The following is a 23,036-nucleotide window of genomic DNA, read 5'->3' as shown; positions in this document are numbered from 1 at the left end:
GGAATGAAGGGCTTTCTGTGAATCAGTTATGGTTCTCATAGTGTCATTGTATGTAGTTCATATGTTTCATCTCCCTTTCGGGATGGACTCTATGTCTCATTGATGCTTCATCACTCTAATATGCATACATCTTTCTTGATATCAAATTATTTATTGATGGGTCGAATGGAATAGCTGAATGGTTAGGTTGCATTATCATATCTAGGGGGGGGGGCGCGGTTTACCCCAGTTTGCTTATCATATAAATAAATAAGTTTATATGATTTGACATCGTGTTGCTGTCATTTTTAGTGAGCTGGGGTAATGTCTAGTTCAGAAACATATAGAATGATAAAATTCATGTAAAGAACGTGAACAAAAGCTGAATATAAAATTGATATAAATATCAGCAAAATGCAAAAGTTGAACTGAAACCCATGAACAATTTTATGTACTGTTATGTGGTCCAGAAGGGAGAAAGGAGGAAGAAGAGGAAAAAAAAAAGCAAGTACCGTCATTCTGTCCTAGACTGGTTCTCGAGTTGTGGATTTTGTATGGTCCCACTTAAGGACTATCATACATCAAATGGATCCTTGATCTTATAGCATATTGCAATGCTTGAAGATATCTCTCACATGGGCAATGAATTCTGTTAGCCCGCCAAAGCAGCAATGAATCGGTTAGATATATACAAGGATCGTTGCATACAAGTCATGGAGTCGTGCAGTCAAAGCTGAGAGCCTAATAACAGGTTTTGTCTTCTCAAACTCCACTAAGGTTTGCAAGGTTCTGAAGAACACTAGCTGCTGTTTCAACTTCCAACTGAGCAACCTCAACTTGAAGCCTCTCAATTGCCAACTAACATTTTTATCTCCGATTCTTTCCTCTACAAGAATGTGCAGTCTCCCCTTGTCTGGCAGGAGCAGTTGGTGCACGTCACCTTGTGTTGGGACGTTGCAAGTTCGAACCCAAATGGTATGGTTGTATAACTGGTAGGGCTCTACCTAACCCCAGCTTTCTCTGTCGAAAAAAGAATGTGCAGTCTCTTGATGCATTCTACTTCCTCACGGATCTTCTCCTGTAACTTTTTAAGTTCCTTTTCTTTTTGAGTCCCATCTTTCAAGCACTGGTTTTAGCTCTTCTTTCACAGTGAGAGGGCTCTCTGTACAACTAGCAGTTCTAATTCTCTCAGTCTAGGGGATTCTATTGTCATTTCAAGTTCAACTGTTTTTGCGTTACTGGGACGCTACATTGTTTGGTCATCTGTTGGTGAAACATCTATATCCTTTCCAAGTAAATGAACTTCCAGGCCAGAGGTAACAATCATCCATTGTGCAATTTGGTGCACAACGGACACGGGCTTCTGAGTATTTTAATTTGGTGTCATCTTCTTGAGATACTTGATTGGAACAGAGGAATAAGGCTAACACCATTTTGCTGGAAGAACAGTTTGGTATAATCGCCGGGATCTTCACGGTTTCATGAGAAGCTAATAGTTAATGGAAGTGACATTTTCATCGAAAACTCTTGAGTGATAATCTTCCCTGATAAGGCGTGGTAAATCACCTGTGTAGGCTGAGCCTTAGTTCAAGCTGCATGGACTGAGTATCCTGTCATTCATCCATAAGCTTATCAGTCAACAGGAGAAGCTTATCTTATTTTCCATTCATCAGATCCTTGCAGACACCATGCCTGGTATGTTTGTCCACGAGACACGCTTGTGACATGGTTAAAACCGTGTCAGACTTGGTCAAAGCAATTTGAGCCATATTTTTTGTCAAAAAAATTACTGAAAAAAAGCTTTTGAACATTTATATCTTTTTAAAAGATATATGTACTTTTTTTCCCCAAAGCTTGGTATGACGTAAGCCCATCAGACCAATGGCTAGTTTAGAAATCCTGCCATTCTCGCTTTATATAGATGAGAGCGTTCTTGCAGCTTGCCATTTTGAGCCATATGAGAACAAAACTTTCATGGGAGGTTATTAGCAGATCAGACAAGCCATGGGTGAGACTTCTTTATGCAAAGGGTCCCTAAGAGGAAATGGAAGGGATCTTGGTTTTGGAAGGGCATAATGTGGGTGTTAATGCCATGAAAAGGGACGCAATTTGGAAAGTGGGAGATGGCCAAAAGGTGGAGTTTTGGTTGTAAGGATCTTCATAATGTTCATGTTGCTAATCTACTTGATGTATTGGTTGCTCCTTCTTGTGCTTTGATTGGTGGTGCTATACAGGTGTCAAATGAGGTTGTGAGAGTCTTGGAGGACCAGTCATGGGAGTGAAAAGATCAGGTGCAATATGATTGCACAAATATTTGTGCATTAAGCACCTGATCACCCACAATCTTGGGGATAGGCCTCAGTTGTGGGGCCCAAGGCCTGATGGAGGGCAATCGGGTGCTTAATGCACAAATTTTGTGCCATGTGATTGCACCTGATCCGGATTCATCATGGGATCCAAACAAGGAGGATGTCTTTGTTTGGAAAGGCTCTTCATGGTTGCCATTGTCACTAAGGAAATTATTCTGTCAAAAAAGAAGAAAAGAATGTTTATTCAAACAAGGAAATTATTCTGTCAAAAAAGAAAAAAGGAACCAACCAAGGGAAACTATATTTGCCATTGTCACTGCAGGAGTGTTCAGAGACTACATGGTTGACTGATGCAGCAGAGTTTTAAAAGACTAAGCATGCAACATGCAAAGTCTATTGATGATAAAATAGGAAAGCACAAGGCATTCAACTGGTGGCATTGGAAAGACTATAAAAACAAGAAAATTTGCAATCAAGTTTTCTCCTAACCACAACAGAGCCAGCATCTTACTATGACATCTGTTGGAATGTAAATCTTTCTAAAGCTCAAGATATACATTTTGATTTCAAATATAGAAAATGAAGAAAAAAACATCTGATATACTTTATACCAATCAAGATAGAAAGCTCTGAGGCATACTTAAAATTGTACAGTTTCTTCCAATTTTGTGTTTTAACTGCATACATGGTCCCTGTGCCCAAGTATAGAACCATAGATGAAAGCTTGGATATTGCATCTCAATGCAGCCCTTATGCTGCAGGATCTCTCATAAACAAGAACACTAGTATAGATACATATATCTGACGCCCAACAGAGGGTAGATATTAGTCCTCCATTTTTCCCAGTTGCCCATCTGATAATTCCTTTTTCTCATGTCAGTGTTGCACTAAAAGTATGGTACCAGTGTTTTTTAAACAATGTCTTAAATTTTGATTCAGAAACATTTTCCTGTGACTAATATACAGTTGATCTATCTCCCATCATGCTTACCAGTGTGGACTGCAGAGCTTCTGACACCTCTTGCTTGTATGTAAGAAACCTGCTGGCTACCATCTGTTTTCTGCCTGCACCAACTCTGCTGAAACGACTGGCTGGGGAATGACAAGCATGCCAAGTCATTGAGATCTTGCAATGGAATTAACCATTTGACAATCTCATCCATGGATGGCCGGGATTTTGGATCCCTGTTGAGACAATGGTAAGCTAATTGAGCAACCTTCTGGACACCTTTTACAGAATAATTGAGTTCCAAACGTGGGTCAACTAGCAGGTGTAGCTTTCTTTTATCGCCTAAATATGGACGGGCCCATGCCACTAAATTCTGCTCCCTACTTGGCCGTTTCTTGTCCACTGATCTTCGAGCAGTTAGGATCTCCAGCAACACGACACCAAAACTGTAAACATCATTCTTTGACGTCAAATGCCCTGAACAAAAACAGAAATTGCAGAGGAAAGATTAGCTTAACCCTTATACAAATCTAATAAAAAAAACATTATGCAACTCAAAAAAGGAAAAATTTCATCTATATGATTGACAAGAGAGGCATCCATAAACATGAAATCAAGCAATATTGAAACTAAAATATCTAATGAAATTCCATGGGCCAAAAAATACATTAAAGCTGAGCAGAGTACGAGCATTTCAAAGGTTTTACTGTTCACAGCAACACCAGTCTAGGAACAAAAGATAATGGGAACTATAGTTGAGGATTCAATATGTAATTGAGATGAGGAAATGATTTATACAATCCAAGCTTCTTTTTACTAGGAGTTTCACAAACTGATAGAAGAGAGAAATCATGCATGCCTAACTTGACATAACCGCCATAATGGGCCTTCACTGCACAAGTATTCCCACTTTGACGAGGTTTGCACGACCAAAAAGTAGCAGTCTTCCTATGGTAATGGTACTTGAGAAGATTAAGGTAAATGCCAGATTCATGACCCACCTATGGCCAATTAATTTAGCGCGGCACAGAAAAATAGGAAGTTTGAACAAAGCCCATAATATACCTGATGGACCGGCATTATTGTTACTTTTTGTGTTATGAATCATCAATGGAAAACTGTATCTTGTAATAGAACCTGGTATACATTTGATGACATTTTGACAAGGGGTTTTGAGTATTAATTTTATTGAATGTTTCTCATATTTGTCAATATTTACTTATTGCCAGTCAAGTACTAAAGGTGAAGCAGGAAAAAACTCTGCTTTATAACCACACATGTGGACGCACATACAAACACATAAAGGAGAAAGCTAGAGGACATGCTTCTAACAGGATTAGTGGGGAGTTCAATTTTATTGGCTTCATAGGGTGCTGGACACTGTCAGTGCAGTAGGTTCATGGCCTGTAATGGTTCATAAGTTGTTCATAATACAACATTAACATGCTCTGTCCATGACACAAACTCCCCATCTGTTATGCAGTGCACATCTTGACAAAGAGAAAATCCGCAAAAGCTATGAAACAGTCTCCCGCCAATGAAAGTGGATGGTTTTGTATGAAATTTTGGCATTTGTCTACGAACCATTTTCTCATGGGAAAATTAATAATGCTTCACAAGCTACTTGCTCACCACTGGAGAGCTGCAAACTTACCATAACTAGTTTATATAAAAGGGTAAGCAGAACATCTTGCATATGCATTTTTCTTGGAAAGATAGTCCAATAGAAATGTCCTCTACAAAATTTGAATAAAGGAAATAAAGCTTGCAACCAACTACGAGATCTAGACTCTAGATGTCAAAACCTATTATCTGGTTGAGAAATTTTTGATTGTAAAAGCACCCATAATTAGCGTTAGAAATGCCATCTTGGAGATCTCCTGCTATGGGAATATCTGAGGAGGCATTTGGAATATTTTTAGCCACTTTGGCTCAGGAAAATCTCAGAAAAATCTTGGTAAAATTTTTGGCAAAAAAGAAAAAAAGAACATGACGTTTTTGACATTCGTTTGCTTCAAGTTGGAAGAAAGAAAAGTATCACCATGGATCACAATGATCTCATATAAACTCTGGTGATATCCTAAAATTTGTGGAAATTTCTAGATGTTTTTTTAAAATATTTTAAAAAAATACTGCAATATTTTGCAAAATCAGAGATATTTACAGTGGAGCTTGCAATTCATCTCATGTAGATTGCTTATTCATGGTGCTATTAGTCTCTTGAATATGCCCAAGAACTTATGAAGGTGAGCACATTTAGGCCAAACTTGCCAGTCAAGAACACTATTTCTTGAAACCTACAGAGTTGATTAGTTAAGATAACCTCTGTAATTCACTAACAACAACTAGCTATACAAATAATTATAAGAACAATCCCTGTGCAAAATTTTTACTGACAAGATTTATACGCCAATAGCTGCCATGAATAACAAATGCTTACTTTGTTTTTCTGTAAAAACCTAACCATTAAAAAACTTGCAAGTAATCAAGATCAACAGCATACTCTGAAATCTGTTCAATGTTGCAAACTTGCAATATAAGGGCCATAGATGCCTTGCTTAGTTCTTGCATTCTATTTTGAACAATCCAGGATGTGGATGCCTACCTGTCATTACATACTCAGGTGCAGCATAACCATATGTGCCAACAACTCTTGTAGAAACATGTGTTTTGTCCCCCTGGGGCCCAGCTTTTGCCAGTCCGAAGTCTGACAGTTTTGCATTGTACTCCTGGACAGAATAGTTCACATATTTTAGAAAGCAGAACCATGTTTAGTAGTTGCAATCTTTAAAAACAAGATACATACTGAATCTAGCAGAATGTTGGACGTCTTGAAATCCCGATAGATGACAGGGTTGGCACCTCCATGGAGAAAGGCAAGGCCTTTAGCTGCACCAATGGCTACCTTTAACCTGCTGGACCATGAAAGAGGTAGAGACCCTGAAAAAGTTCCATAAATTATAAAACTGTCAGTAGGCATGGAAAATTCATATCATTGTTCTACATTTAAATATAATGTTGGATCAAACGTATCCATGATTAGCTGTTACATGGAAGTTGGTTACATTGCAGTTCCAGAGCTCCAAAAGTGGGAAAAGAAGGATTTTTTATTTGTCAACGCTGAGCCATGTAGCTTTAGATGGCAGACGACTAGGAATGTCAATGAAACAAATAAAAGACTCAAATTTAAAAGTACTGCATGAACGGAGAGGATCTTTTCAGTTGACTGAACTTGACCTAGTCATCTGCAGCAGTAGCAACTAGAATAGGACATATTGACAGCAATCGAGAAAGAGAAAGGATGGATGTCCCAAGACACGAAAAAAAATCACATAAATCTTAGTCACTGACACGAGTGGTATTTTGGACATATCACATTTAAAAGGATTTTCAAATAACACAAAAATATCATGATATTATCAAAAATCAAAATATCACTACATTGAAATATCACAATGTTATTTTGACAATATGGTGATTTTATCACAATATTTTCATAAATTCTCTTTTTCATGCTTTTCATATTCGAATTAGGATGCACATGTAAAGAAATAGGGATTCCCATGATCCCATCTAATGAGAATCAGGATTCCCATATCATGGGAATTGGGATAGAAATTCCTAAGCAAATCTGATTTTGCTTCCTGGGATCGTGGTTCCCATATAACTGGTTTTAACAGTCTCAACAATTGAAACTTCTTGACAATGACTTTTCTAGAACTACCCAATTGGAACATTAGAAAATGGAGCAATTTTTTTTTTCTGACAAAAAAAGGGAGCAAGCATTACTGTAGCGAATTCATTTGTTGACAACCTTTCTCAGGTTGTGTACTCGAGCATCACATAATAACAGAAAAGAAGCTATCTTCTTACTTCGAAAGAGATGGTTTTCAAGACTTCCACGGGCCATAAACTCATATACAAGCAATCGTTGATCATCTTCAATGCAGTATCCGATGAGTTTAACAAGGTTGGGGTGGTGTAACTGCCCAAGGAAGTTGACTTCAGCCTGCATTAAGAAAAGGGAACACGAATATTGCTGAATAAAGGAGAACAAAACATCACAAAACAATGCCATATATAGCATGGGCTTCCTCAAAAGGAAGACAACTGCTACCCACCACCCATTCTCTGTGTCCTTGTAACCCATCTGGTTTCAGGCTTTTCACTGCAACTGCAATACCTGAACCCGGTTTCACAGGGCCTGTACCATTCTCTTCTATCCATCCTTTAAAGACAAACCCAAACCCTCCTTCCCCAAGAATGCTATCAGGTCTGAAGTTTCCAGTAGCAGATTTGAGCTCTTGAAAAGTGAACTGAAGCAGACGACTTGGAGCGCTTTTTTCCTGCTGTACATTAACGCCATCGGCGGCAAGAGCCTCTGGAGGTAGTGAGAGCTCTCTGTTGCTGGCATTCAAGTATCTGGTTTCAGTGGCTGCATAAAAAGTCCAGAGAGACACTCATGAACCACCAAGTATAACAATTCACCTTAGTTTATAGTTATTTCATAAGAAGCACAAAAGATCAAAATGAAGCATTCATGGTCCAAAAACTCCAGTTGGGCTTCATCTCAGAAGCAGAAGCAGCAATACTAAATATTACACAGTATCATATGATTTAGAATGACCCAGACCGTGTTCAATCAATTCATTTGTCAAACCTAACAAGAAGAGATCCTCAACACCAAAAATGACTCAACAACCTCAACAGCCAAACTTATTTAATATACATCAGATGAACTGTAAAAACTTGAAAAAAAGGAACTACTCATAAATAAACAGCACAAAAACTCCCCAAACGACCCATTGTCCCAGACTGTCCAGTCATAACTAAAACAATCTAGCAGCTAAATTTAGCAATAAAAACCACTTTTTGAGATCAGAACAAGGATATTTAAGAGCTAAACAAATAAAACACAAGGATCTTTAAGAGAAACTGTGACAAATACAAATAACACGAGAGAGAGAGAGAGAGAGAGAGAGAGAGAGAGAGAGAGAGAGAGAGAGAGAGAGAGAGAGAGAGAGAGACCTGCATCGTAGACCAGGCTGGTTCTGGGAAGGGTGTGAGGGGAATCTTTAGAAGAGGAAGATTTGCACGTTCCTTTTAAGTGATGCTTCAGGCCAGCCCAACAGCCACACTTCTCCATCTCTCCCACCTCTTCCTTTCAAATTCATTCACAACCCGCTTTGACCACCTCAAAGAAGAAGCCCCCAATAAAAGAATTAACCAAAAAAAAAGGGAGCCAAAGATCGGGTCTTTCTGGAAGGGAGAGAAAGCATGCTAAAAGATTTTGCTTTCCTTTTTCTCTGTGCTTCTTTTGCCTTTCTTTCTCTTTATCCTTTTGGAGATGACAGGCACCATCATCACCTTCATTGTCATGATTATCATAATGATGATCATCATCAGTGACATGATCACCACAGATTACACTAAAGGAATTGGGGGAGAAATCGAGAATCCCTCCCCATCATTTTACTTCATGTGGGTCTTCTCCACTAACAGTCACTTTTCATCCTTTTCTCCATTTTGGTGGTGGGTTCCTCAGTTTTAACATTAGTCTCTCAGTGGGGTTTTTGTTTTTTTGAATGAGAGAAAAATTCTCCAATGAGGTGGTGAAGCTCGGGAGAGAACGACAATTTGCTGTATGGCCCACCGGTTAAAACCTCTCGGCGGTCCCCCCTCCCTCGCCGGAAAGGCCTCCTTTGAAGAACACACGCTTGATGCCATTTTAAACGTTATTTTCTTGCGATATAAAAAAAAAATATTAAATTATAAAATCCGTTTTTTTCTATCACGATACTTACATTTTGAAAGTAAATTTTTCGTAAAAAATGTCCGGTTTTATTTTTATAAAAATAGTCCACAAGGGGTCGGCTTTTCTGGCAGGAGTAGCTAGTGCACGTCACCTTGTGTAGGGACGTTGCAGGTTCAAAATGGTACAGTTGTATAACTGGTAAGGGTCTGCCTAACCCCAGCTTGTTTTTTTTTTTAAAAGTCCACAAAAAATCTGCTCGTCTGATAGGGTTGAGTTGTGAATGCCACCAAGTTGATGGGACATTCCTACCAACTGAGGCTCCTCTTGTCTGGTTAGAGCAGTTAGTGCACTTCAGCTTGTGTTGGGGCGTTGCAAGTTCGAATCCCAATGATATGGTTGTATAAATGGTAGGTCTGCCTAACCCCAGCTTTCTCTGTCAAAAAAACAAAACCTAATGCGTCCCTAGCCATAAGGTGGAAGCTGAGTGTACGCTCTCAGTGTTCAGGGGGGCACCTGAAGGGTTTTACCAACCCGGAGGCCAGCCAATGTGCGGCCATTTATGAAGTTTTTCCCTTGGATTATTAAAAAAAAAACTTATATATATATATATATAAATGTTATCAATTTTTACAAAAAATATCCTTTTAATTTTTTTTTTTACCAAAGGAAGATCAGATTGTTTGGTAGAAACTGTTAGTACACCTCAACTTGTGTTGGGAGGTTGCAAGTTCAAGTACCAATGGTACGTTGTATAACTGGTGGAAAACTTTTTAATTTTTAATTTTTGTTGTTGTCACTGATATTTTGCTTAAAAGTGCAAAAAATATAAACATTTTCTATTTCTCGTGATATTTTGGCCACTGATTATCAGTATGCCCAAAGCTTTTGTCTTGGAGGGTTTGGTTCATGTTAACTCGGTACTCTTTCCTCATCTTTGGTTTCAAGTGTTTGACTCGGATAGGGGTCAATGGGTTGGGTTTGATTCAGACTCAGGTGAAACCGGACTTTAACCAGATTTTTGGGTATGATATCAGGTTTAATCATGTCCACTATAAGAGAAACCATACCCGGACCCGATAAAAATTACATGAACCAGACCTGAACCATATATACCTGGTAAAATAATAATTTTTAATCATTTTTGCACTGAAAAATTATGGGTTTTAACTGGAACTCGGGTCAGGACCGGGTTTTGTATAAAATTTCACAAACTGTACCCAGATCCATGTATTAATCGGACTTTCGGGCCCAAACCCAGTTCTTAATCTGGATTTCTGTATAAAACCACAAACACAGACAATCTTTATGCATGTAGCGATTTTCTGCGTTTTGTATAGCCCGAGTACTTTACAGAGTACTCGGGCCCGATAATTGGATCAGATCGGTGTGCAAAATGGCTGGGTAAACAGGTCGGACATTGGCTAGATTGGGGTTGGATATAACTGGATTTAGCCTAATTGAATCCATAACCAAATGAACAAACCTTTTATCGAATTACATGAAACAGATTAGTTATTTATCCTAATCGGAGTCGGTTTCAGTTTTGGATGTAAAAATCTTGAAATAGACCTGATTATCTAAGTGGGTCCTTTACCTATAAAAAAGAACTAAGTGGGTCCTTTTATTTTACTGAATCCGACTAACAAATTCAGGTGGGTTGAGTATCTGACCAAACTCGATCAGACCATTCAACTAAAACTTTCAAGATAACGCGATAAATATCTTTTTTTAGAAGTAAAATAGATTTTATTTATGAATAGGGCGCAAGGCCTAGGACGATGGGAGATCGACCCCAGCCTTGCTAGAACAGATGGACAATCATTGAAACTGAAAACATGAATAGGGCGATACAGCCCTCAGAAATAGAGTACAAAGGATGACACTGAACCAGAAACCCGGCCTGGTCCAAAACCATTTTTTTTCATGATACAACATTAAAACCTAATTCTTAATTAGAGTAACTAATTAGATAAATAGTAATAAATAACAAATAGCAAGTTTCCATGCAACTAATTCGGTAAATAGTAATAGTTATCCGAGTTACTATATAATAGTTAATTTTTAAAAATTTTATATTATTAAAAAAATGAATAAATAAGTCAAGCCCATCAGGCTGACTCGGTAGCCTGCAGGCCAGCCCGAGCCTGGCTCACGTATGTAACGGGCCAGGTTTCGGCTCGGTACCTAACGGGCCCGAACTTAAAATCATGGCCCAAACCCGGCCCATGGCGAGCAGGGTCGGCTTGGCCCATCGGGCCGCCCAGCCCTTTGCCCCCACCCCTAACGGTGGAGACAATTAACCAACTTATCATATTATTTAATTAGTTACACAGATTAGAGACTTTTGTGCTTCACCCATAAAGGTCGGTTGGATCTTGACAAGAAGTTCATGAAAACCATCATTTTGCTTGGCAATTTCTGGCTCTCTTATTTTCATGCATCGAATGGGCTGTCCTTAGGGGTGAACAACGAGCTGAGCTAGCTCAAACTCGACTCATTTAAGCTCGACCGAGATGAGCCGAGCTCAAGTTTGATTCGTGAGATAAGCTCCTCTCGAACTCGGCTTGTGTGCAGCCCTAGCCCTCCTTGAGGGCATGAAAGACTTTGAAATCTCTCAATTAAGGATATTTAAAAAAAAAAATTCAGAAACAGCTGGGGATGTCAATGGACCTTCACTAGACTTCGTGGGCCCGGAACCAGATCTAACTTATGTGCCAGTACCAAGTCTGACCGGACCTACCATAGGAAAAACTACACTCAGTTTCTCTAAGGATTTGATAAACAAGACCTGGCCCATACCCAATAAAAATAACAAATTTTACTTTTTTAACATTAAAAAATTACAGATCTTTATGTGAACTTGGGTTGGACCTGGGCCTGGTATGAATTTCACAAACTATATCTGGCTCTGTATACTAATAAGATCCTTTGGGTGAAACCTGAAATCTTAATTTATCACCGAAACCCTGACCCTATCAAGTTCAGTACAGGTTGGCTTTAGTTCAAACCCAACCCATTGACAACCTTTTGAGGATGGCATATATAAGGAAGGCAAGCCATTCTTTTAGGTGATGCTAGGCTCACCGCCTGGATAATTTTCTTTTTCTTTTTTTGTTCTCTGGCTAGGCTAAGGGAAATAAACACTACACATTGGCAAGGCCTGATTGATAAAACTCTGGAATCTCCTTGTCCATTAGAGAGTACACTCAGCTTCGACCTCGTAGCAAGGGACTACGCTTTCCGTAGGTTTTGAACTGTGGTGGTCCATGTTATTGTTAGGTGACAAACCATAGTCTTCCCTAACTAGGAAGGTGGAGCCCCCCTCATGGGGCCACTACTTGAAAAAAAATTGCCGGCGAGTATTGCAAGATAATATCAGAGTGATATCCATATCAGGTAATAGAGAAGAAAAAGATAGCTGCAGAATGAACCATTTTGGTAGTGCTATGTTTCTAGTCACCACTGACCCCATGGCATGTCATGAACCACTTTTCTAGTAGCCAGGAATTTAATTCAGGGTGGGCACAAATACATAGACTTTGGGATCTGCTTGTCCTCTACTAACACGATGGGTCAACTCGGTGACTTGTCCGGCTGAATCTAATCAATTATTAACTAAAAATCAAAATAGTGAATAGCTAAACTAACCTCTTCAACTATATAATAGATAACATATTTTAGGTAAGTAGTCTAACAGCATCAACAAAACCTACTATTCTAACTTGGGTTTTACTTTCAACATTCCTAAATTCATTCAAACACATTCTAACCTACTTATCAAATATTCAAACACTTAACTTCTTAACTTTTCCATCAATTCATCCAAACATATAAATTTATTCCCTACTCATAAATGTTGTGGAGCATTCAAAGTTCAAACACAAACAAAAATTTCATCTAATATTTAAACACAAACTTAAATTCATTCAAACATATTTTTATGTACTCATTAAATATTCAAATTTCAAACATATAAATTTATTCCTTGCTCATAACTTTATTAAAAAATTCAAAGTTTAAACACAAAAATATATTATTCAAAAACAAACATAAATTCTTTCTAATATCTAAATATAAACATAAATTCATTCAAACATTCAAAGTTCCAAATATATATATATATATATATATATATATATATATATATATATATATATATATATATATATATCATTAAAAAAAAACTCATTCATTCAACAAAAGTACCTTTCATGATTAAAGCAATGTGAACAATTTCAAGCTTCGATCTTGAAATACATTCAACAAGACGTGACAAAGAAACACAAACATCATGCAAATAAATAGCAATTTAATTAGTTGATCGTCCAAAAAATCTAAAGTGCATCATAAATGTTTTATAAATAATTAAAAAAAGTACAAACCACTCAAAACAAAGATTAACATTTACAATTAAAAAAAGTTACTCTAATGAATACCTTTTACAATTGGCTTCTTTAATTTTTTATATTTTGAAAAATATTATTCATTGCTAATAATGTTAAATATGTCATTCTCAATGTAAGTAACCAAAGCATAATTTACCCATTCATCTCCCATTCAAGTACACAATCAAGTCTTGATGATATTCATAGCTGAAAATGCTCTCTTAACACTTGGAGTCATAAATGGTAGAGTCAAAGCTATTGTGATAAGCAGGGGCGTAGCTAGGGGGGGCAGGACTGGGCTGTAGCCCAGTCCTGCCTCCCCAAACAGTTAATTTTTTTTTTTAAAAAGCCCAGTCCTAGCCCTTCCCTGATTCCATATGAAATAGATTTTTATCCATTTTTTAGCCCTGCCCTGATTCCATATGAAATAGATTTTTATCCATTTTTTAGCCCTGCTCTGACTGCAGCAAATAGTTTGATTTGTCCATATGAAATAGATTTTTATTAATAATTGTAGCCATTTTTATTTTATCTCAAAAAAAAAATTTTTTTGGGGCACTGCCCCCGAACCCCCGACTATCACACAAATAATTTTTTTTTTGCTACACCCCTGTTTGCCCCCCCTCACATGAATCCTAGCTATGCCCCTGGTGATAAGTAAATAAACCAAAGGAAACACATTATGCTTTTCAGTTTTCACCATCATTTCTGTAAGCTCAGTTAGGCATTTTAAAATTAAAAACTACACTTAGCAAGACTTATCAATTTGTTTTTGTCAAATGCAGAAAACAAATTTCTTAGACTTCAACATGTCACAGAAAGAAGCATTTATGTATTTGCTTATGTAAACCGGTTGTTCAGCTCTTAAAGCTGCATATCGATAAGTATATAAAACAATTCAACATGATAGTAATGCAACACTGTAAATTTTTCAGCCTTGTGCCTTGATCGCTCTTGAAGTTTATACCAATCAGTCATATTAGGAATGACAATGTCACATTTGCTACAAAAAACATAGATTCTATCCAATATATAATCACATCTCTTATCTCTCATTTCTTGAAGTCGTTCCTTTGATACTTAAACCAAACTCATAGCATTGACAATATCTTGATCTTTTTGCTGAAGTGATTGTGAAAGCTCATGAGTGATTCCCAAAATATCACACATCAAATGTAAACAAAATACAAAATCAAAGGTTTGCAAATTACCTAATAAGGCAAGTGCTTCCCTCATTTTTTTTGAACTTAAAGTTTCTTCAATATCTTCTAATACTTCAATCATAATAGAATACTTATTGAGTAAATTAAGCAATGCACCATAATGAGAGCTCCAACGTGTATCACCAGGTCGTCTGAAAGTCTTCTCTTGATTTAATCATCACCCAATTTCAATTTCACCAAACTCAATTGCTTCAACGATTTAAATCACTTGTGTGTCTCAAAATATTTCAAGGTGTTTGCATGAGACAACAAGAAGATTCAATACACTATAAACAAGATAAAAAATGAATCAATTTGCAAGTGATTTCTTGCAAGAGCAACTAATGATAATTGCAATTGATGTGCAAAGCAATGAATATAAAAAGTTGATTCATTTTCTCGCAATATGAGTGTCTTGAGTTCATTAAACTCTTCTCGCATATTACTTGCTCAATCATAGCCTTGTCCACGTAATCTGGCTATGCTTGACCCATGTTTAGAGAATACATCTTCAATTGCCGCTTTAAAGAAAGTAGCACTTGTGTTACAAACATGTACAAGCTCTAAAAATTGCTCGACTACTTGACCTTACTGATTAACAAATCACAAAATAATAGTCATTTTCTCTTTAATTGATATATCTCGAGATTCATCAATTAAAATATAAAAGAATGCATCTCCAAGTTCCTTAATAATGATATTTATTTTTTCTACAACAACAACTCTTACAACATGCTTTTGCATGTCTGACAATATTGTGAAAAGCATTGAGGCGTAGTGAGGCGCTCCATAAAAAATTGAGGCAAGGCGTAAAGCGTAAGCCTCAATTTTTTTTTGAAAACTTAAAAAGATATCTAAAAATATAAAAAAATGCTTTATTAATGAAGCAACAAGCAATAAGAAATAGAAAATCTAAAATAAATACTAAAAAAATATGAGATTAACATGCAAAAGTAACCGAGAAACTGATCGTAAAGCATAAGTCTCATTTTTTTTGAAAACTTAAAAAAACTATAAAAAACTATAAATAAATAAAAAATGCTTTATTGATGAAGAAACAAATAATAAGAAATAAAAAATATAAAATAAATATTAAAAAATATGAGAGATTAACATGAAACTTATTATATAACTTAGAAAACAAACTAAGAATTAAACTATAAAAAATATCTAAAAATACAAACAAATAAATAAAATGCTTTATTGATGAAGCAACAAGCAATAAAAAAAAAATCTAAAATAAATACTTTATTAATGAAGCACACCTTAGGTCGGTGCCTTGAGGAGCAGAGGGCCTCGCCTCAAGGTGAGGCATGCCTTTTGCGCCTTAAGGCACACTTTTAACAATACTGATGTCTGGTGATATTAGCTTGAGACTTTCTAAAGTATTTTGTAATATAATATTTTTTATATCATCATTAATATTTGCAAAAACCCTTAGCAACTCAATAAAGTTTCTGCTATTAACTGATTCTTCAGATTCATCGTGCCCATGAAATGGCAATCCTTGCCTCAATACATATTTGATTGCAGCAATTGTTGCATTGAGACTAACCCGATATTCATTTCTTTGGCGCTCAAACTGCTTGTGAAATACTGTTTGACTATTTTGTGCTTGCTTCATCAGGTTCTCACATTTTTCTCATGCTTCATTATGATCACTGCCAATAATTTCAACATGTACATCAAGTTTCCTTTTCTCTTTCCAGTTATCAAACCCTTGAGAAATAAATGCTTCTCCACTATTTGGATTGAAAATATAACAATATAAACAAAATGTTGCATTTTTTGATTTGCTATACTCTAACCAACCTTTATATTAATGGAACCAAGCAGTCTTAAATCATCTTAATTTATCTCCAAAATAAATGCTTCTCCATGATCTGGTTTTGAGACTATGATACATCAGGCAAAAAAAAGATCGGTCTTAAAATGAAATTTATATACTCCATCAAGCTCTGCTCATATGGTAGGGCTGACTTGTGAACGTCAACAAGTTCAAAATCTATGGGTGGTGCTGCAAGGTTGAAGCTGGGTGCAGCTCCCAGTGGGAATGGGGGACTTAAAGGGTTTTACCAACTAGAGGCCAGCAAATGTGCGGTCATTGATGGAGAGGTTTTCCCCTTAGAGTATAAAAAAATATCAAGAATTATATAATAAGTACATATTCTAAACAAAAAAGTATAAGATTTGATTTCTCTTTATGTTCCACAATGATTTATTCATGGGGATAGCATTTGGTATCCTCATGGGTAAGAAACCCCCGCTCTGAAACTCATAGGAGGAGGTTGTTTTAAGCAAATCTAACCTCATATATGTGTTCAACATAATCAAAATAGTAGAAATGGACTCTTGAATCATATTTTTTGATTAGGGTTGAAAATTCAGTATATTGTAGGCCGTTATACTTAGAAAAAAATGCCACAAAAATGACTCAAAGGCCGTTTTCTACAAAACCTAACATTAGGTTGTTGGGTGGTTGGGATGCTCAAAAGATAAATAGATTATATCTGGATGGTTAAATATGTAAAAAACATAAAAAAAAATATTACTGTTTTTCACTATAGGGTTCCTCACCGACGAGGGTAGCAAACATTACCTCTTATGGTATCAGTGGTATAAATATATATAATTCCTTTACACCAACGGGCCCAGTCAAACTTGCGTGAGCCTATAACTGTTCACGAAAATATGGCACATGTGGCTCACAGTGGCCCATCGTGGTTTGGACCCCAACAAGGATAAATATAAGCCTAAGCCTTGATATATGTAGGTATAAAACCTAATGGATTTTCTAGATCTGGTTTCTTCTTTAACACCCTTTGTACGATGGATCGTAATAAATGTGTAAATGTAATTAACTTATTATTAAAATCCTAACTAGAAAAAGACTATTTTATTGAATTTTTTCATCTACTACTACTCATTTCACTCTGCAGAATTAGAGTGGAAATGGAGCTGGATGCTATTCTCCTTATAAATGGATGGGTCAGGATCTAGTTTGATTTAGATCCAATCTGTTATCTAATTTACTATATTAAACATGTACAAATGTGGTTTTTACCAAAATTATCTAGCACTTTTAATATAAGTGGAGAATTTTATTGTTTCCCTTATTTAATGTTCAATTTAGTGTCTTATGTTTTATAGGTTATATCTTTGGCATTTTTTTTTGGATAGTCCAAGGAAAAACCTCTTGAATCACCGATACATTGGCTGACCTTCGGTTGGTAAAACCCTTGAGCCCCCTGCTCACTGGAGTGTACACCCAGCTTCGACCTTGCTGCAAGAGACACCACCTATGGGTTTTAAACTTGTGACATCCTGTCAACTTGGTGACATTCACAAATTGCCGCTACAGGATAAGCGAGTCCCTTGTGGGTGATCATCACTTGACTGTTAGATTATTACTCAACAGTGCTAAACAAATCTTACCCAGAATTTCAAATAGCACTACCTCCCAATTTTTAGCTTATTCATATATTTCAAGAAATTTCCCAGCAAGGGACTAAGAAAATAAAGAAAGTTTTACAAATTATAGGCATTTATCTCTTGGAAAACATGGGTTGACATGAACTTTGGAGGAGTGTGGAGCTTGTTTCCTATCTAGATATAAATCCATGTGTGTGTGGTGGTGGTGGGGTGGGGGGGGGGGGGTTGTTTAGTTATGTAATTTTACTTTAAACAGTATCCGGCAACACTAATAGATTTTATTGAAAATTCGTAGACTCCTATTTAAAGACACATTCTTTTCTGTATTAATTGTGTATCACAATAATAAAGAACGCTCAGTGCGATCGGGTAGGTAGGCAATTCTTGTCGAGCCACGTAAAATTTTTGTTTTCGTGTGTGGCTGTTTTGTTTCTTTTTGTCTTTTTCATGTTTATTTCTTTGATCCATCAGTAGGTCAAAGCATTGTTCCCAAACAATGAACCAATCTTTTTTTTTTGACAAGAAAACTAAGTGATAGACTTGAAAAGAAAAACGATAAATTTTATTTGTAGAACAATCTATTACGCATGCCTCATTATGACCACAAGGGATACACATAATGACAACGTGCACCGGCTTAAGGCATCCTAGTTGAAGGATGTTAAAGTTGGACAAGTAAGGTGTGGATCTCTTGCCACAAGGCTCAAACCATTGAGGAAGGAATTATCTCAAGTAGGCAAGGGGAAAGTACTTGTGGAGTTTGAAACAGGGTTACGGTCAGCATGGCAGCTCTGGTTACTTAACATAGAATTTCTAAACTAAAGGGCTGCTCCTCCCTGTTATAAAATAAAAAGACCTCATTTTAGTATCGATCCACAAGGGCTCCTATCGTCTGGTAGGGGTGACTTGTGAATGTCACCAAGTTGACGGGATGTCTCGTGAGTTTGAAACCCACAGGGGGCATCTTTTGCTACAAGGCCGAAGCTGGGTGTACCCCCCCCTTATGGGCAGGAGGGATCTCAATGGTTTTACAGGCCAGTCAATGTGCCGTTGGTGATGGGATTTTTCCTTTGAGTACCCCCTCCTTCAGATTGATTGCTGACTTGGGAATGGCACTGCAAACGAAAAGAGAGTGATGGTAGTGGTGAATATAAATGCGATTGAGGCAATGGCCTTGTGATGTAATGAAGGGGGTGATTGGATGCGGGCAGTTTTGAAATTGGTGCACGTACCAATGACCCATTTTGCTAAGTGTTGCTAGCAGAGTTTAAAACTGTTGTTGTTGTTGTTGTTGTTGTATATTACTCTTCCTGCTTAAAAGAAAGGACTGTTGTGGACACCAATTAATGCAATTAAAGAAGTGAATAAGATGTGAAAAGTTGGGCATTGACTTTGGTAATCCTTTTCAACAAGTGGGTGTCCTGCATTTATCAATCGAGGGATGTCCCAACTGCTCATTCACATCACTGTTAAGCTTCCTTGGCAAGTCAATGCATTGGAAATAAATACTAAATTCTGTGCATGCTTGGCCCGGCCCTTGATAGTTAACAAGTGTATCCAGCCAACCAGTTGATTTATCATGCCTCTTAATATAGACGATATATAATATAGCTTCTGTTTGACATGTATGATGCATAAATATTACGAGAAATTTCTAAAATCCATGTGAAACAGAAAACGTGATATATATATGGAAGGAGTAACATCGTACCCCAAAAAAATCGGACGCAAGTTGGATGCGCAAAAGTGCACCACCAACTGTATTAAAAAAGCACCTTTAGCCGTGGTCTCTGACCACCTAAAGACCATGTTGAAAAAATAACCTTTTTAGCGTGACTGCCGCTAAATGTCATTATTATTATTATTATTAGGAGCCTTTTGTTTGAGTGCTACATGGTAGTTCACCAATGTAGTAAGGCCAAGTATGCCAAGTGTTCACTGCTAATCACCCGCACATTATTACACCGTATTTTCTCTCTCTTATATATATATATATAGCGGTGGAACCACATTTAGGCCAAGGGGTATGCACTGCCCTCCTTGACCTAGTGAAAGAAAGATAAGGTGGCAATGCCCACCATGATCTCTCTCTCTTTCTGTGTACTAGCTGCAGTTCATCGGCCATTAGGGGTGGTGTATGTTCAACCCCGATGATTCACTGAATCCTACGTCTGTGTTCGGGGGTCCCAAAAAACACCACGTATATAAACACATGGGGCTCGTATTCCCGTGTATGTTGACATCACTCAGCATTGGAGTCTGGTTCGGTTGCAAAGACTTAAGTACCCTTTATTGCTATTCTTGCCATAAAACGACGGTTTGAGAAAATGACAAAAATGTCCTTTATTCAAAAGAGGAAAACAAACAGTTCAAAAAAAGGACAAACATGTCCTTTATCCAGAAAGTTGAGGATGATGTTGACTCTTCAAAGTCTACACAGTGAAACGAACCTTAGCCGACAATCCGATGGTGATCCGGCGAAACGATGGTGAGTCGACAATCCGATGGTCATCCGACAAAACGAACCTGAGCCATAAAAAATGTTTGTTTGAACTTTTCATCGTCATCTTCTTCTTCCTTCTCCGTAAAACACTGTAACCCCCCCCTCTCTAGAGAAGAAATCAAGGGAGACAAAGAGTTCCCCTTAGAGAAGGCAATGAACATCAACCCTCTCACTCTCTCTCTCTTCTCTTTCTACTTCTGTGCACATCCAACAGACGATCCTACATTGCTCCATCAAACATAGACTGACCTGCACACTGGCTGTAGCATCGTTCAACTTGATTCATTGTGGAGCCTGATTCAGAGTTTTTGCCCTTACGGGAGGGGGGTTTGGGGGCTCCTCCCAGCATGGGTAACATCGTTCAACTTGATTAATTAAGGAGCCTGATTTAGAGTTTTTGTCCCCCGGACCAAATTTTTTTAGGGCCTTGTATAATTTTTTTATTTTCTTTCCCTCTTTTAACTATCGAAAAAGAGCAATAAAGCGTTTTGTTTAATCGTGGGGCTCATGTTTCCTTCGGTTGTTTCTTGCTCGAGGTTTTCGTAACACCACTTCCCACGATTTTTCTATTTTTTTTTGTTTTTTTCCCACGATTTTTCCAATGACTTCCCTATAGTGATTTTTAGTGTTGTCGGGTCTCCAACGATCTCCATAGCGATTTATAGTGTTGTCCGGTCTTCCAACAACAATTTGTATTCTACATCAATTTATAATGTTTTCGGATCTTCAACGAGCTCCATAATGATTTATAGTGTTATTAGGCCTTCCAACAACGATTTGTAGTATTGTCGGGCTTTCCTACAACGATTTTTAGTATTTTTGGGTCTTCAATGAGCCCCACAATGATTTATAGTGTTATCCAGCCTTTCAACAACGATTTGAAGTGTCTTCCGCAAATCACTATAGCAATTTATAGTGTTTTTGGGTCTCCAATGAGCCCCACAACGATTTATAGTGTTGTTGGATCTCACTATAGAGATTTGTAGTATTTTCCGCAAATCACTATAGTGATTTGTAGTGTTATTGCTTACCGAATTCGGATAGCGATTTACAACGATTTATAGTGTTTTTGGGTCTCTAACGAGCCCCACAATGATTTATAGTGTTGTTGGATCTCACTATAGCGATTTGCAGTGTCTTCCGTAAATCACTATAACGATTTGTCGTGTTATTGCTTACCGAATTCGGGTAGCAACTTACAACGATCTGTTTCTCGAAAACTATTGAGTATTCCCAACAAATAATCAATTATGACATCCATTCACTTCCAATTCCACATATATTGAATTCAAGCAGGAATTAATCAATATAACCTTACGCAGGGCATCACTCTAGAATCTTATGAGTAACATCACATCAAGCTTCCTAAGTGCAGGTAGGTTAATGTACAAATCCGATCGAGGTCTGGTTATCATCACCTGAATTCACCACACACAAAATGAAATCCTTAATGATCCATGAAGAAGAAAGGGAAACACAGAATGTGCATGCAGGTGTGCCAGATTCGGTTCCTGATTTACAATTTGAAATTGCAGGGGGCACAAAACGTCGGGCGGGGGGGGGGAGCCCTCAGACCCCCTTCCTGTAAGGGAAAAAACTCTAAATCAGGCTCCACAATGAATCAAGTTGAACGATGCTACTCACGTTGGGAGGAGCCCCCAAACCCCCCTCCTGTAAGGGCAAAAACTCTGAATCAGGCTCCACAACGAATCAAGTTGAACGATGCTACAGTCAGTGTGGAAGGAGCCCCCAAACCCTCCTCCTATAAGGGCAAAAACTCTGAATCAAGCTCCACAACTCATCAAGTTGAATGATGCTACCCACGCTGGGAGGAGCCCTCAGACCCCCCTTCTGTAAGGGTAAAAACTCTGAATCAGGCTCCACAACTCTTCAAGTTGAATGATACTACCCACGTTGGGAGGAGCCCCCAGACCCCTCTCCTGTAAGGGTAAAAACTCTGAATCAGGATCCATAACTCATTTAGTTGAATGATGGTACCCACGCTGAGAGGAGCCCCCAAACCCTCATTCTGTAAGGGTAAAAACTCTGAATCAAGCTCCACAACAGTCAATGTGCAGGTAAATCGGTGCTTGATGGAGCAATGTAGGATCTTCTGCTGTATGTGCACAGAAGCTGAAAGAGAAGGGAGAAAGAGAGTGAGAGAGTTGATGTTCATGGCCTCCTCCAGAAGAGATTTCTTTCTCGGATAATCCTGCAGTGCAGAGACTGAGTCTTAAATAATCATCTGTGAGGCACTTAAGTCTTTACAATCACTCCTTTTCTAGAATCGTTATTTTTTTTGGCACCAATGGAGGAGAGGGTACTTAAGTCTTTGCAATCGCATCAAACTCCAATGCTTTTTGAAGCTGACAAACATGGGGATACGAGACACACAGGCTTAAATACGTGGTGCTTTTTGGGACCCCCGAGCATGAGATGCTCTGTTCAGGGGGGGGAACATATAACCTGCTTCGAGTTGGTAGCAGCAGGCCTTTGGCAGCCTCTCTAGTTGTGCACACGTG

At 37.8% G+C, this 23,036-nt stretch overlaps 1 protein-coding gene across 1 annotated transcript; it reads right to left on the bottom strand.

The window, feature by feature from the left end:
- Positions 1-2,892: 2,892 nt before the first annotated feature.
- LOC149848037 (serine/threonine-protein kinase PBL34-like) lies at positions 2,893-8,761 on the bottom strand. The gene is made up of 6 exons (XM_090015026.1): positions 8,266-8,761; positions 7,359-7,672; positions 7,111-7,246; positions 6,044-6,177; positions 5,843-5,966; positions 2,893-3,714 (listed from the first exon to the last, which is right to left on the bottom strand). The coding sequence occupies exons 1-6, from the start codon at positions 8,381-8,383 to the stop codon at positions 3,260-3,262; spliced, it is 1,281 nt and encodes a 426-aa protein (XP_089871152.1). The 5' UTR covers positions 8,384-8,761; the 3' UTR covers positions 2,893-3,259.
- Between the last annotated feature and the right edge of the window lie 14,275 nt (positions 8,762-23,036).

The sequence above is a fragment of the Nuphar pumila genome, chromosome 1, assembly GCF_984573655.1.
Source record: "Nuphar pumila chromosome 1, dmNupPumi1.hap1.1, whole genome shotgun sequence".
NCBI lineage: Eukaryota > Viridiplantae > Streptophyta > Magnoliopsida > Nymphaeales > Nymphaeaceae > Nuphar > Nuphar pumila.
Note: the sequence above shows the minus strand (reverse complement) of the source record. Positions and strands in the feature narration are given on the sequence as shown.